General features: G+C 44.8%; 1 protein-coding gene across 1 annotated transcript in view; it reads right to left on the bottom strand.

Moving 5' to 3' along the window:
* MYO15B (myosin XVB) overlaps positions 1 to 15,526 on the bottom strand; it is a 45,873-nt gene that overhangs the window by 23,698 nt on the left and 6,649 nt on the right. Inside the window, exons 7-31 of the mRNA XM_074847238.1 lie at positions 15,366 to 15,469; positions 13,535 to 13,598; positions 12,909 to 13,022; positions 11,184 to 11,345; positions 10,719 to 10,832; positions 10,254 to 10,312; positions 10,040 to 10,163; positions 8,181 to 8,276; positions 7,456 to 7,587; positions 7,152 to 7,277; positions 6,597 to 6,674; positions 6,112 to 6,260; positions 5,942 to 5,987; positions 5,465 to 5,589; positions 5,211 to 5,370; positions 4,536 to 4,711; positions 4,027 to 4,120; positions 3,508 to 3,565; positions 3,134 to 3,156; positions 2,810 to 2,950; positions 2,367 to 2,522; positions 2,232 to 2,309; positions 2,056 to 2,148; positions 616 to 673; positions 283 to 350 (exon numbers count right to left, since the gene is read on the bottom strand). Coding sequence (XP_074703339.1) covers positions 283 to 350; positions 616 to 673; positions 2,056 to 2,148; positions 2,232 to 2,309; positions 2,367 to 2,522; positions 2,810 to 2,950; positions 3,134 to 3,156; positions 3,508 to 3,565; positions 4,027 to 4,120; positions 4,536 to 4,711; positions 5,211 to 5,370; positions 5,465 to 5,589; positions 5,942 to 5,987; positions 6,112 to 6,260; positions 6,597 to 6,674; positions 7,152 to 7,277; positions 7,456 to 7,587; positions 8,181 to 8,276; positions 10,040 to 10,163; positions 10,254 to 10,312; positions 10,719 to 10,832; positions 11,184 to 11,345; positions 12,909 to 13,022; positions 13,535 to 13,598; positions 15,366 to 15,469 — 2,598 coding nt within the window. The remainder of the gene's footprint in view (positions 1 to 282; positions 351 to 615; positions 674 to 2,055; positions 2,149 to 2,231; positions 2,310 to 2,366; positions 2,523 to 2,809; positions 2,951 to 3,133; positions 3,157 to 3,507; positions 3,566 to 4,026; positions 4,121 to 4,535; positions 4,712 to 5,210; positions 5,371 to 5,464; positions 5,590 to 5,941; positions 5,988 to 6,111; positions 6,261 to 6,596; positions 6,675 to 7,151; positions 7,278 to 7,455; positions 7,588 to 8,180; positions 8,277 to 10,039; positions 10,164 to 10,253; positions 10,313 to 10,718; positions 10,833 to 11,183; positions 11,346 to 12,908; positions 13,023 to 13,534; positions 13,599 to 15,365; positions 15,470 to 15,526) is intronic.

Genomic DNA, 15,526 nt, shown 5'->3' with positions numbered 1-15,526 from the left:
TCCCAAGCAAAACATTTCCCTTAATTGTTACACTGTTACATCCTGAAGTTTTTACATTGTTTCTACCTACTTCTATTTTAAAATAAGGAATTACTTTTGAACAAGTAATTTTTAATGAAAACCCCAAAACATTCATTTGAAAGTGCCAAAATTGTAGTTTTGACTTCTTCACCTTCAATTTCCTTAAAGAGTTTTGAGTAGACAAAAGATGGCTTTAAGTTCTCACACCCCAGATATCCAGCTCTGCAAGAGACTTGGGTTCATTAAACAGTTTGCTGTCACATAGCTTTGACCAAAAGGTTTTGCACCATCACTCTCATCAGTTCTATCCGCACAGTTTAAAAGAAGAGCTGAAAAGGTAACAAAGATACTGAATTTGAATCTGGTGTTCTGCCCACTGGCCCAAGTCCTCTTCTGCCCTGTCATGTTGGGAAACAATATACATGACACCATTTGCCTTTATAATATTTACACTGCAATAATCATAAATCAAATACAACCCAGGTGATAGACAGTAGATAGAACAAGCACATACTTACACTGCTAGAAAACAAGGAAATAAACGGTAAAGTAAAACAGTGCAGGAAAGAGAGGGAAGGAGGAAGGATTCCTCACCTTCAGCTACCTGCAGGAGGGCAGCAAGGTCTGCAGGGATCTCCAGCAGTCCCACATCCTGTGGAGAGAGTGAGCAAGGCAGTCACTGGGGTACCAGCAGTGAAACAACATATAAACCCGGAGCTGTTTGTTGAGGCTGGGTAAAGCTGCCTCTGGAAAGCTGGCCAGAACAAGGGCTGAGCATCTGAGCAAACCCAGTAATTTCTGCCTATGCAACATTCAGAAACATTACAAATAGGGAAGTATCATATTAACACAAGTATATGACATGGGTCAGCAAAGGAGGCAAAAGTAAGTAATTTCTTAAAAAAAATCAACTGCCACAAGGGGAAGTGACAGGAAAGGTGACTTTCTTTGACTCATCTCTCATTACTAACAAATTTGGCATATTGCACAGAAGAGATTGCTGTTGAAGGGTAAGGGCCATTTCCTCCTGCTCCTTTTTCTGCTATTTTTATTTTTATTCTCCAGTATCCAAGGCTGCTACAGCATAAATAAAGAGAGACCTGATTCTGATCTTTGACACACGCCACTGTTTTGGAGGTTCCTATGGAAGCTCAGATCTGTACCTGGCTCTGGCCAATGAGCCTTGATTTTTCACTATTTTGCACCTTGCACGATGCGTGCATTTACGCAAGGTAGGGAGCAAATAGGCCAATGCAACACCAGTATCTGCATATAACATTAGTTGAGGGCATTTCAGACAGGACTACTGAGGTTAAGACACTATGAAACCAAGCCAAAGGCACAAAGCCTGAGCTTTTGGGGTTTGTTTTTTGGTTTTTTTTAAGTTCTGCATAGTAAAGCCTCTACTCACCAACATACTGTTCTGTCATGTCTCTCCACAAACTCTCAGCAATGCTTAAAGATAGATTCACAGCTTTTTTGATCAGTTTGCTTTTTGTCATAAGAAGATTCTTGACTTTAAGTCTAGCTTTTCAGTGGGGTATTCAGGAAATGGACTGTGAAATTCCACAGTCCTGGATCCACACCTGAGGAAGCAGGTGATATTGCAAGAGCACCCAGCGCTAAGTATTCCCATTGCTACTGACAAATCTGTGCAAAATTGTGTATTATGTCAATTCAGATTTCCTTGCCACACACATCTTCACAAATGTATAAATAATGACATTAGTTAGCAGTGTTACTTATAGTAGTTGATACAGATTAAACTTGTTATGAAGCCTTTAATACCTCCCTTCCTCTAGAACACCTTCCAATAAATATATTTGTGCAGAACTGTCTCATTCCCACCCTTCACAATAGAATGTTGTTATCAAAAATAGTCTTCCTCCCTGCTCCAAAGAACAGGTCCAGTGCTGTGAACAAATACAGTACTCTGCCCCAGGACCACTTTATGATGCCTGACTATGCCCAGAGATTGGGAAACACAGCACTAATGAGATGATAGATAGTTATGTGTTAGAAGGTTCTTTATACCAGGCTAAACTGCATTCTTGCTGCTAGGTTTCCTGCATACATGTTGGCTTTGTACACTCTGCAGATGTTTTGCTGTTCCCCAGCAAACCTGGGCTGAGGAGGAACAGGGGAGGGAGAACAACCTGAAAGCCTGCCTTGTTTTATCTCAGACTCTCCCAGACTGTTTGACAACTTACCATTCCTTGGTTGGGACTGTTGTCTGTGTCACCAATGGCCAGGGACCTCCTTCTTAGCTTCCTTTCCTCTAACTCTTGCTGTTAGGAGATGAAAGGGGGTTGGGAAAAGATGTATATGAGGTCACTTCTAGCTACTTCTGGGGACAGACTCTGCAGATGGGCAGGAGCTGGTGTCCTGCTCCAGCAGGTAAAATGACAGAACAGCTTCAGAGCCTTCTTGGGACTCAACACAGTGTACGGAGAAGGGGGTGCCCAGGCAAAGCCCTTCGCTTTGCTGAAACACCACTTGCCCTGCACAACACATATCAACAGCAAGAGCCTTCATCACCTGCCCAGCATCCCGGCCACACCTTCCCTCCTTTGCCTAGCATTTGATGTATCTCAGGCCAAAAGCACACAGAGGTTGTCAGAAACATTCATCTGCCTCCTCCAGTGTCAAAGAATATGAACATGGACGGACAAACTTGTCCATGGAAAGGGACCCTTTTAGAGGGGGTGCGAGGAATACCAAAAGCCAAACTCCCTTGGAGCTCTGCCATTTCCCACCCATGCTATCATCCCCCAGTCTCCCCACTCACCTGACTCCTACTCCAAGATGGAAAAGGAGGGTCTCTGTCTCTCCCCTGAGATGGAAAAGGAGGGTCTCTGTCTCTCCCTCTCTCTCCTGCTTGTCTATATTGCAGGATGGTGTGAGTAGATGGGAGGTTATGAGGGTTGGGCTGAGAAAGACAGTAGGCATGCTGAAGTCCAAAGGGCAGGGCTGTGGGGTGGGGGGAAAGGAGGAACTTTGCAGCAGGTGAACTTTGAGACCTTTATTGTTGCTACTGCATGTACAGAGACCTCATTGAGCAAACACTGGATGAATAGAAACACATTCAAAAGAGCTGTGCTGTTGTGGTTACCTGGGAGAGAGAAAAGCTGGATCCTGTCCAAGTAGGAAAAGTCAGGAAAAGGAACAGAAACACAAACTGCTCTGGGTACGGCACAGCAGAAGGAACCTCTGCAGTCTTCCAACAACACCACTGACCTTAACCCTCTGCCCTGTCATGTCATGGCCATGCCAGTCATGCCAGCGGCTGTACTGGGTCCCTCCCTCATGAAGCTGACAGCTATGGGGTTGTTAGTTGCTACTCTAAGGATGAGTGGTCCGATTTCCTGTTTTCAAGTTTCTGTTTAATAGCTTGTGCAAAATACATTCAACCCTTTTGACAGAACCATGGCTCTTCTCCTGCACACAATTTTCCATCTTCTCAAACCACTGCCACCCTGTTCTCACCCCAAATATGGGCCCAGCTGATTAGCAAAAGGCCAAGTACTTCCACAGCCTGATGTAGCTGTAAGGGGTCAGGGAAGGATCACTGTGGACTGAAAAAATCTTGCATTTCAGTCATCATCTGAGAAAACACCAGAAACTGAACTGGACAATTAAAAGAACAAGATGAATGACTCCTTATAGCTTGAGTGTAACAGCAGGTCTGGAGGCCACAGATGGAATAAGCTCATGTCTTATGTGGGACAACCTAGAGAGAAGCTCACATACACAGACATACAAACCAGCTGCATTTATACCACCTATGCCAGTTCTGAACTTTATCCAGGGAGAGAAGGCTCCAGTCTCTGGGGTTCCTTCTTTTGACTACATTTATCTCAGCCAGAGAATGAAGGACACCTCACTGGATCATTTCCAAGAAACTTTCTAAAGTAGAGCCGTGGCCTCATCCAGTCACCAGCTCTCTCTACTTAGAGCAGAAATAGCTTCTGCAAGTACACCTGGTCCTGAGAAGAGTGTTGTTACCTGGCAGTGCTTTCTCCTTTGAATCAAATGTCTGGAGATTAAAATCATGGTATTAAATTGCACCAAAGTCTTCTTCAACCTCCTGTAACGCTTCCTAGAGGGATGTGAAAAGAGAAGAATTGCTAATGAGGGAAATATCAAAAAAATTTAGGCAGACTGTGGACTCAATTTGAGGATATGGGCCAAACAGAACATTAGTACAGTCAGCCAGTCTGGATTTGGTCTTACTGTGTTAAGCCTGGTCGTCTCTTAAATGTTTTCTCTACATCCTGTACTCCAGCTATCACAATATCAGCCTTGGCACAGGTCAATTACCATAACAGCTTTGACAGCAGCTGTATTTCCACTGGAATCTCTGCTCAGTGTTGGGAACCACGCTGGGAAGTCCTTCGTCCACCATTCCAGAAACAGGATACCCCACCGCAGAGCAGGTCAGGAGCCAACATGAGGAGGGGCCTGGCTAGGGACATCCCCACATTCCTGTCTCAGGCAAGGACAAAGGGCTGTACCTTGCCTGGTAACCTCGGAAGTGAGCCTGAATGATTGTGACTTTCTCCTGGAGGACACGGAGACGTCTGCGATGAAGGAGACATCGAAATTTCCTTTGCAGAGTGACAACAGCCCAACTCTGCCTCTGGTTCCACCGTCTCTCCAGAAGCTGCCTGGCCTTCTCCTTCAGAAAGACCTGGGCAAAGGGAACAGCTGCTGACTCACAAGGAAAGCAGCCAGCTTCTCTAAGACTTAATCAATAATAAAAGCTGCTGGTTTATCTCTTTGTAGCCTTTCAGGATTCCTGCCAAAGAAACTGCACTCCCTTAACTGGGGAGGGCAGGAGGCACAGGTGACAGAGATGGATGCATTTGTGGACGACAGGGAATCAAGGAGTGATGAAGGTTAGTAGGCAGGAAAGGCAGAATCCCAGATCTGCATCAGGGAATGATGGGTAGGCAAAGGAGTTGGCCATGCTACTACAACAGCCTAGAGCCAGAGTCCCCTCTTTCTTTATACGAAATGCTAAAAATCCCTCCTTCACACTGGAGACAAGACGCAAAGCAAAAGGGAGGTGAAGGCATGCAGTGTTCTCCCTCTTTGGCCAGGGAGTCGAGCTGCAATATGTGCACTGACAGCCAGTGACTAGATGGCAGAGCCTGTGGGATTAAGGTGGGATTCTCTATGGGTATCACCTTTGTTACTCCAATCTGATAGAGATCTGAGGGGTTCCCCACCACGTGAGACAGCACTGCTGCACAGCCTTCTCTCTTCTCCAAGCCATTGTGCCTTCTCCCAGCCAGGAGGCCATACCTGGAAGATGAGATGTTGATATGACAGAAACCAAGGCTGTAACTGGAGTCCTCAGAGGAGAACAAATCACAGTGTGCTGATAAGTTTAACCAGGCTTTGAGTGCCTGGGGAATCCCAAGCCAGTACACTACTGTACCTGGCTAGAAAGTTCTGGAATGGAAAACGGACTGGGTATCCCTCCTTTCTAATGTGGATAGCCTCCAGTATCCCAGAATGTCGCAGCTGACAAGTGACGTACTCCACATCAAAGATATTTGAGAGCTATGAATATAATGCAGAAGAAAAATGTAAAACAAGAAATAAAGAAGGAAAAAAGAAAGGATACAGAAGGCAGAGAGTTTAGAAAGGATCTCCTTCTATTGTCCTGTCCTTGGGTTAGATCTTGCCGTGGTCTGTGGGTGATGGAACACAAAACCCAACACCTCCTTTGGTGTCCAGCTGACACCGGCTTCTTATCCTCCAGCATGTGATCAGCTCACATGGCCACAGGGAAAGTTGAGAGACAGAGAAAGGGGAAGAAGTTCAAATCCCAAGTGTGAAATGAGAGCTGCTGGAGAGGACTGGACTTCAAGGAACTGAGGGACTCCATAAGGAGCTCAGGGTGCTGCCCTACCTTTTTAGGATTAGGGGTGATGCACCGAATGAAGAAGATATGGCTCCTGCAAAATAAAAGGAAGAACCTTTGATCATCCTCCTCTCTGTGCTGACCTGGGAAGACTTTACACACTTCTGGGTGCAGCAATCATCCCAGTGCAGGGATGGCACCATAACAGTATCTCTCACCTTCTCAGCTTCTCTGTGAGGTCCTGCAAAGACTGCTGGAATTTGGACACCAGTGTGGAGGCCTGAGGCTTGAGCCCTTTGCCTCTGGCCCCCAGCTCCCTTTGCTGACTATAGGCAGCTTTAGCCTTCTGGAAAATGTGAGACACCACCTGTAAAAACAAAGAAATGACCAAAGCTCCCTGAACTACGTGGAAAGAATAATCTCTTCTAACTGGAATTGGGGGATCATTCTCCCTTGCCCTTAGCAGTGCCAGCATCCCAGCTGCATCCTCAGGCAGTCTGTGCATTTCATATATAAAATGTATCAATTGTGGGCAAAAACAACTTGCTCAATTCCCAAGAGTCCTTCAGAAGAACAAAACTCCTCACTGTTTGTCCAGGTTCTCCTGACACCTGGCCAGGATCTTTCTGCTTCACACATGAAAGCAATGAATGGCTCACTAGGTGTCTGCAATAGAGATCTTCATCCTGAACCACTACAGTACCTCGAGGCGGCTCTGAGAGAAGATATCCAGCACCTCTGGACGCAGCTGGTCACGGTTTTTATTAAGAAACTTGTGGACCTGCAGAGGCAAAGTCTCATTTAATGCACCATTCAGACCACCAAGCAGACAGGCAAACACCCCGCTTACACACACCTTGACTTGAGGCAGACAGCTGAGAGGTGGAACAAGAGGCCATCAGGAGTGGAGGGGACAATGACTTCTGCTTTTAGGAGGGATTGCTCCTTTTCCCCTTCACACTGCCCAGCAGGCTTTGACCCCTCACTTTTTTTCCTGGATTTCCAGGGCTCTGAGACCAGCAATGTAGGCGGTTGTGTAGCTGAGGCCATTACCTATTTTCCTTCTGCCCAGAGGCAGCTTAGTAGCCTCTCCTAATAAGAATCTCCTCATTTCTGATAAACTGATGCTCTAGGGGGATGTGCAGTTACAAAGGAAGGGCTCTGTTCCCAGCACTCGGAGCTGGTCCATCAGGACATCCACAACACACTTCCAAGCTGGCCTCTTGCTCCAGCTGCTCAGAAGCCCCTGCCAGCTCACCTGATAGGTGACGGGGCCTGCATAGTGCTTCACAGTGAAGACTGGCAAAGGCAACTTGGGCTTGGTGTACCAAGGACTGTTTCCATGATGGTAATGACACTTCTGGAGGAAAGTGTGGTCAGTGGCCTGTAAAGGAGATGACAAATATGTTTCCTGCTGCTGCAACATATTCAGTAGGCTGAAAAGCCGCTGCTAAACCAAAGGTAAATACATCTAATACTTGTGTGAACACAGTTCCTCTTCAATCTGTGTAACTGCCTCACCATAACCATCCTGTGAAAGAGATCACATAAGAGCTTCTCACCTGAATCAGTGAAGTCTGGTCATCCAGGATACACAAGATGCCATGGGGTTTTGCAGCAATGAAATCTAGGCATGACTCACTGTACATCTTGGAAATAGGAATCCAAGCTAACTGCTCTTGCCTATATTCCTCCTGCATGTTAAAGATCAACCAGTCAAATCCAGCCATGCAAACAAGAAAAAAATGGAGGGGGTTAACAGAGGGATTTGCTTTATTCATTACAAACTTAGTGCTTCACTGCTGTTAGGAACTTGCCTAAAATCATGATTTTGTCTTATGAACCTTCTTCTAAAGTCATTTATGATTTTCCTAATTTGAGAGAGGAAGGCTGCTAAGCAGAGTGGTAAAGTGAACTGTAAAAGGCAACAAGTCTGATAAATACACTTTCATCTCCAGGACATGAAGGATACATAAAATACTACAATGAATCTACCAAACAGTCTTTAAAAGTACCAGCTGAGGTCTGGGGTTCTTGATCCTTACCAACTCATTTATAAAATCTGTAAAAGGGAGCAGGGCACTAACAAACTCCCCTTAATTTACTACAGAATTAATAAAAGATATTAAATAACCAGTTCTTTAGACTAGGATTCCACAGGTACTGCTTAAGAGGGCCAGGTCTATTCAGCTTCCTGCTTTCCCACTAAAGGATACTCTCCAGCTGAGGCTGCCTCAGCTCATTCCATGTGTGCTGCCTTTCACTTGCTGACATGAGTTCCATTTACCTCTTCCTGAGCAATGACTGTCTGGATGAAAAAACGCTGGAGATGCTCATTGGCAAAGTTGATGCAGAGTTGCTCTAAGCTGTTCACACCTAGATCCTGCAAAGACAAAAAGACATCACACTTCTGACCACAGCCCTCCCAGGAGGCTGTGTCTTCATGCGAATAATGCACGGCACCAGATAGTGCTGATCTGAGGTGCTGGTTCAGGCAGCTTGTCCTGATCAGTAAGTGTAAATGAACCTGAGAAATTCAAATCATCTCATGTCTGGTTTGCAAGGTCTCAGCCTGGTTTATTGACTAGGCTGCACAGCAAGAAGCAAGACAAGCCGCGAAGAAGCAGAAAGAAAGAGATCTACTCTGGGCTGCACACCCCCACCTGTATGTGCTCCATTGTTTTCAGCATTCATCAGAGCACACAGATTTTCAACAGGAATCTAAGTATAAAACTCTGAGGCCTTGATGAGCGCATATCACCCTAAGTCCCTGCTCTGCCTGGTTTTTTATTTACCATATGTCTGGGAAGCCCCCAGAAGCTCACTGAGAGAGACCTGCCACAGGGTAACAACTCCTGACCCCTCTACATGCTACCCTAACCTCAATTTCAAGAAGTAACACCTTGCAGGGCCTTTTCTTACAAAATTATTTGCACTTCTCCTATCCCTGACCTGACCCAAAGCCTAGTGGATCAGGGATAATCTCTTCAGAGAAGTTCAGTGGATTCTGGACTTCTCCCTATTCAGGCTGGGAATAATAGAAAAACAGGATATGCTGAAGCATGTGAAAAGAAATAAATTGTAAAATATAGTGTTAACATATTTTCAGCTTAATCCATGTCTTCAGGAAAAAATGGGAACAGTTAGATTAAAACAACATTAGAAATGTTTCTCTTCTTTCTGTTAGTAATAGCACCGGGAATAATTAAAATGTGATTCATTAAGAATTAGCTTATTCAGCTCACCTCATCAGTACAGCAAATTTATACTAGGTATTTTTCCGGGTTTGGTCTATCAGAACAGGCTGATGAGTGATCTGGCTCCCCAAGCCACTGCTGAGCAACAGAACACAGGCTGCAGGGAAAGGACTCCGAGCTGCTTTTTATGGGAATTTGTGTATAAGTGAACGTTCTAAGAAACTCTGCGGGTTTTGTCAAACCTTCTTTAGGTGAGAATCCAACCATGGAGTTAAAATCTCCATATGTCCTTTCAATATCACACATAACTTGGTTTCTAAACTCCAGTGCACTTGCTGAAAATACAGTTTTTATCTGTATTTAATACAGCATATGAGCTAACCCAGTGGTCCAAGTTGGCTTAAAGTGCTGGGTTTGTTCTGATTTAAAACCAAATAATTTTCCTCTTCCTTAGAATGACAGAACCAAAGCCAGTGATGTGCACTATCTATGCAGCACCATACTGGTCAGTAATGCAAAAGTATCAAACAAGTAAGGCTGACATGGTGGGAGCATTAGAAAGCCCTCTAATTAATACTAGATTGTTAACTGCCTATGATTGTTAGGACTCCACTCACACACCAATACTGTTTGCCATCCACCCAGTCCTATATACTTTAGGATTCTACCTATGTCACACAGTCATGGAAGACTATGGGCTCCTCCAGATAGCAATTCATAACAAGAGTCTATAGTAAAAGTGTTAAATCACACCCCAAAGAAGGACTTCTCTACTGCCTCTGAAAAAAAAAAGTGCTCTGTCTCCTTTCCAGAAAAAAGAAAAAACAGAAAAAACAAAACCAGAAAGAAAACCCACCCATCAGATACCATCCCCTTTCTGGCAGTGACCGAGGAGAACAAGCACATGCACTTGCAGCCCAGACAATATCAAAAGAATAGGAAAAGCAACCTCAAAACCATGTATGTCCACCACGCCCAAGGCACAGTCTGATTCCCAGGGAGCCAACCACTCATTGATTCTCAGCAGCAGCCACTCAAAGAGCAGGTAATACAGAGTCTTGGCAATGGAGTCCCTGAGTAGGAGAGGGAAGTAAAACCAGTTACTGCAAAGACAGCACCCTTGGGTGCATCTCCCCAACCCAGACCACAACAGCAGAAATCACCTGGCATCGATGGCTCCTTCTACAGACAGAGGGGTGAAGATCCGATCATAAGATGTCACCTGATAATAAAGAGCCAGCATTTACTGTTATTATCTCACAAATACACTTTTTTTTTTTTTAAATCCACAAGGAAGTCAGCCCAGTTAATAAATGGATTTTTTTTTATTTGACCTGAGAATTTTGCTGCCACATTTGAGGGTGAGAGTCAGCTGGCCAAAGTGTTAAGCCTGAAGCCACCTCATGTCAGAAAAGAGCCCTCCTAGATATGAGTTCTGCCATCTTTACTGAGCTGTCTTGAGGGGTTCAGCCATCCTCATTACTGATCCAGCACAGCAACCATTTTATTCCTGCTGTTACCTCCCAGATTTTGGACCTTCTAAGGTGGTGGCACTTCTGCTGACAGAGCACTGGGCTAGGGCTTTACATGCTTCAGGATGAATGAGAAATTGCCAAAAAGGTACTCACAGTGACACGGTGAGTGACAGCACTTTGAAGGAAATCTGCTGAGACACGCAGCAAATTGGCCACAATCTGAATCTCGGTGCCACTGGCGATGGCTGCATGTTCATAGGATTCTTTCTAATTAATGGAGAACAACAGAATCAACTATGGATGGGATACTAAGCTTCCACTAGTATTAATATTCTTGACAGCACCTCAGCTGCTCAGAGCTGGTCACAGCCAGGCCAAAGCACCAGCATCTAGGTTCATTTTGGCTCCTCAAAGAGCCACCCAAGCTCTAATGACCATTGGTTGCCTCCCATCTTCTGTCCCTGCCTAGGTCAGTCTAGAGCCTAATATCAAAAGAACAGAATTGTCTTCAAAGGATATAATCTTCAGTCAAGAATAATGTCCCCTGTCACACCACATGGGATAACAGCAATGTTCAGCACAAATAGCCCATTCCCAAGCTGTCAAGGGTTAGTGTACCTCGTAGGAGGTGAAGCAGATATTTCCCAGTTGCAGAATGGCAGCCAGGACAGCCCAGGTGGAAGTCAGCTGGTCGTCAGAAAGGCTGATTCCCTCCAGAGCTTGCACCAAGACCAGAAAGTCCTGACTGTCCTCCTTCCCCAGAATGTCACATGCTCTGCCCTGAGAGAATAGGGACAGATAATTGTGGTCAGTCCCTGTTGCCCCAGGCTGGAGCTGAGCTACCGGCAGCAATCTTCAGAGTAGTTGTTCAAAGTTTTAAGGACTGGAGGAATCTGAAATTAAAAGACCAAGACACCACTAGTGGGAGCTCAGTATTCATGACAGACCAGTCTCATGTCTCTCTGGAGTTTTTGAGAATAAGATCTCTCTTGCCCACACATGCTAAGTTTTTATTATAGTTCCAATATAGGCACCCCAGCTACCCCTTGCTCACTGCTGGAGTGCAGCTTGAGAGAAGAAGGGATGCCAGAATCTATGTTCAAGTCATGTCAGAGCTGCTACCCCAGATGGTACCAGAACCCAATGTATCAAAGCAAATGGGTTTCTGTGCACCTGGAGAGTCATCCTGGGTTACAGTCTCACTCACCTCTGCCACAGAGCTTCACTGCAACGTGGGCATATCACTCTTATTCTTCTTGTGCTTTTCTCCACAAGAAGACACTCCTAACAACCACCTGTGACCCTGAAGTTCATGGAAATCCTGGGTCAAGGGAGCCTGTAGAACCTGTTTGTGTACAAGCGAACTCTTTGACAAAAGTTTCCAGCTGATCACCAGATTCAAGTGAGGACAAGAATGAGGTCCAGGCAGGCCTTAGGCTTCTTCTTGCCAAGACCAAGATCCAAGAGAGATTTTGTCAGTCTCTGCTAACTTCTTTACACATGGTCTGATCTTTTTCCCTTTCCTTCTCTGCAGCAGGCTGAGACACTCCTGTTAACTATCACCTTGAAGAGTTTAATTTACAATACAGGTCCTTTGCCAACTAGGAACATCACCCTGTTAAGGGATGGGTCTTTAATTGCCCTCCATCCTGGAGTCATTAATCACACTTGTTCATTCCTTGCCTCAAGGAAAGACAATAGCAATCATTTGTCAAGGATTCCTCACATGACCACAGCTGCTGTAAAGAGTTTGCCCACCTGGGAAAGCTGACCCACACAGCTGAAGTAAGAAAGATATCTTGCTATTGCTATGAACTTCTTGAGTATGGAAAGCATTCTTAAACAAAGAAACCATGCTTCAAGGTGGTGGCTTGCCGTAAGTCTGGCAAACAATTTTCCAATTTAAATAGATTGTAATCAGCAGTACATTTCAGTGGTTTAAAATTTCCACCCATTGACTCAATGAAGCAACTATTTTGCCGAAGGTAGAAAGAAATACCCCCTGCTCTTTTCAGTCCCACAATAAATTGCAAATGCAAGGAATGGCAACGAGAAAAGGATTTCTTCACCACAGGGTGGAGCCACGGGCCTACACCATGACTCCTTTTTTGAAAGGCTTTCTTTGGGAGCAGAAAGGGCCTGAAAGGTGAGAAGAAGATCACGTAAGAAACAAAGGTATTCCTTCTTATGTCAGATGTGAGAAGGAGCAGAGTAGACTTTAGCATAGTCCTGTGAGGGACACATCAGGAGGGAAGCAAAGTTGTTAGGTGCCTCACTAACCAAACAGAAGTGATGCCTTGGCTGTTTCACTCTATCAGCTGCTGCAGGGCATCCTCACCTCACCTGATTCAGGTAAAAGTAGGACTCTGCCTCTTGCAAGTACATCTCCTCTTTCTGCTCCACAGGCAGCCCAGCCAGTAGCTCATAAAACACGTGGTAGTTCCTCTCACCATGGGCCTGACAGGGAACACAGTTCATAGAGTTGACTCATATCCAGTTCCAAAACCCTACAGAATACACTCAAAGAGCAGGACACTGAAACTCTGAGGCCAGCAAGATGAGGCCAGAAGCCGCCCAAGAACTATTTAATTTGAAAAGTTTCCAGGCTTTCTCACTGACACCTTAAGAGCATTCCACCTGAGAGCAGTCGCCTTCACACAGCCCCAATATCTGACCTTTTCCACACTCCAGACACTCAGAAAAAATCGTTGAGGAAAGATTTAACTTCAAGCGATCCCTTATAAGTGGCTTAATTCAACCTGTTTGAGACAGAGCAACCTCCTCTTTTATTCAAACAAAATAAGCGATCACCTTGTGCTACACAGGGGAGGCATATTTCTTGCTAACAAGAAACGGGAGGCAATTCTTATACTTATTCCCATCCCTGTTATTTAACAGTAAATTTAAGATTAAATATGAATAAGGGAGAGAGGGACCCCTCTAGGAGGGAGGGGCTCATTGGTCCTCACCTGAAATACCACACGAGACTTCTCCAGCAGGTACTGGGAGACGGATGTTCCCACCACGATGCCACTGAGCATAAGACAACAACAGATCCTGTCAGCAGCTAGTGAGAGGTTTTCTGTAGATACATTTCTCTGAGGGTTTAGCAGAGGGAAATGTTGCTGAGAAACAAGGGTATGACCTGACCAACTTGGTCTGAATTTCAAAGTTTTCCAGCACTGGTGTTTTGTATCAGACTATTACAGAGAAAGGAGTTATGAAACATACAGATTCATGTTTGGGTTCTGACAGCCTCCAGAGTACAAAGGAGCTTGAACTTGAATGATCCTCACAGAACATGTCTTGAAAATAGTCCAGGGAACACGCCACACTCCTTCCCTTCAGCCGTATTTGATTGCTGTTGCATTACCACTCCCCCACCTGACCTTACCCACCCATTTCATATGTCAGGCTGATAGCCTGTGGGGACAGGGACTACTTTTTGTTTTGTAATTTAATTGCATCTTGCACAAAGCGATGCTGGACCAAAACCAGGATGTCCAAGTACTACAGCAATAGTGGGCCATGCAGCCAGAAGCCTGGAGTCAAGCTGCATGCAAGGATCTATAGGCTTTTAAGCATGTAATGTGTCCCATGCAGATTAGGCAGATGTGTAATGAAGGGCTAAATTAGTGGCCACCTGATTATATGCAGTTGATTTGAGAAGAGTCAATATGGCTACTGTAAAAGGAGATCCTGCTACACAAACCTCCTGGAGTTGTTTGAAGGAGATGACAAATTTTCAGATAAGAATGATCTAAGGACTATAGTCTCCATGAGTTTCCAAAAGGTTTTGACAAAGCTATGGAACTTTCAGAGAAAGGTCCTGATATGGGTAGGAGTAAATGGCTAATCCTCTTAACAGTGGAAGGTGGTTCCACAAAGTGTCTGTGCTCTGACCTGTGAGTGTAACTCAAGGTTTGATAAGTGACCTAAAAGAGGAACTGAACAGCAGTGCGACAAAGCTTCCTCATTGTATGAAATTATTCAAGGCAGTGAGGATGAAGGCCAACTGTGAATAAATGCCGACAGACCTTACAATACAGAGTGAGCAAGAAAATGGCACATGAAATTCACTGTAGATATATGCAAAGTGATGCATACAAGGCTGAAGTAATCCCAGCTTCACATATAAACTGGCAGCCTCCAAGTTAACCATTGCTGCTTAGGACTGAGACCTTGGGGTTATGATAGACAGTTCTGTGAAAATATCAGTTCAGTGCTTGGTAACAGTCAAAAAAAAAAAAAAAAGAAACCAGAAGTTAGAAAGGAGGCAGGTTCAAAACAAAAAAAGGTGTTTTTCAAGGAACTGGTTAGACCTGTAGAACACTTACTAAAGATTGTTGCAGAGGCATAAAGTTTATATAAGTCCAAGAGGAAACTGGAAAACCACAAGAGTCTCAGAAAAACTCCCAAGCTGCTGCAAATGCTTAAGAGCTAACAGAGTGTTAGAGAAAATCATTATATATATTTGGCCTGTTCTGACTTTTGCCTCAGTGAATGCTTGTGGCCAATGTTGGAGACATAACACTGTGTATAACTTGGTATAAACCAGTTCAGCCATTCTTATGTTCTTAATTTATCACCCATCTTGAGAGGTGAAGATCTGTTCTTTTGTGGAGGAAACATAAAAGCCCAAGAGGGGTGTAAACTCACCCACTTACTATCCTGATGGTAACAAGAGTGCAGGGGAGGAAGGACTATTGCATGAGCTCTAACCACTGATAGACCTTTCCTCACCCAAGCAACCCTTGACAGCTGGGAAGGACAGCACCCCAAGATGTTCCTTTAACTCACTGTCGCAGGTGGACATTCAGAAGCTTTCCAAAACGGCTTGAGTTGTTATTGAGGATGGTTTTGGCATTCCCAAAACTCTCCAAGATGGGTAGGACATTGCAGGGCTTGAAGAAAAGAGGGAGAGAACAGTAGCAATCCCAGGTTTTTAAACCCAAAGGAAC

This window comes from Strix aluco, chromosome 21 (genome assembly GCF_031877795.1).
Source record: "Strix aluco isolate bStrAlu1 chromosome 21, bStrAlu1.hap1, whole genome shotgun sequence".
NCBI classification, from domain to species: domain Eukaryota; kingdom Metazoa; phylum Chordata; class Aves; order Strigiformes; family Strigidae; genus Strix; species Strix aluco.
The sequence above is the reverse complement of the archived record's forward strand: the minus strand, read 5'-3'. Positions and strand labels throughout refer to the sequence as shown.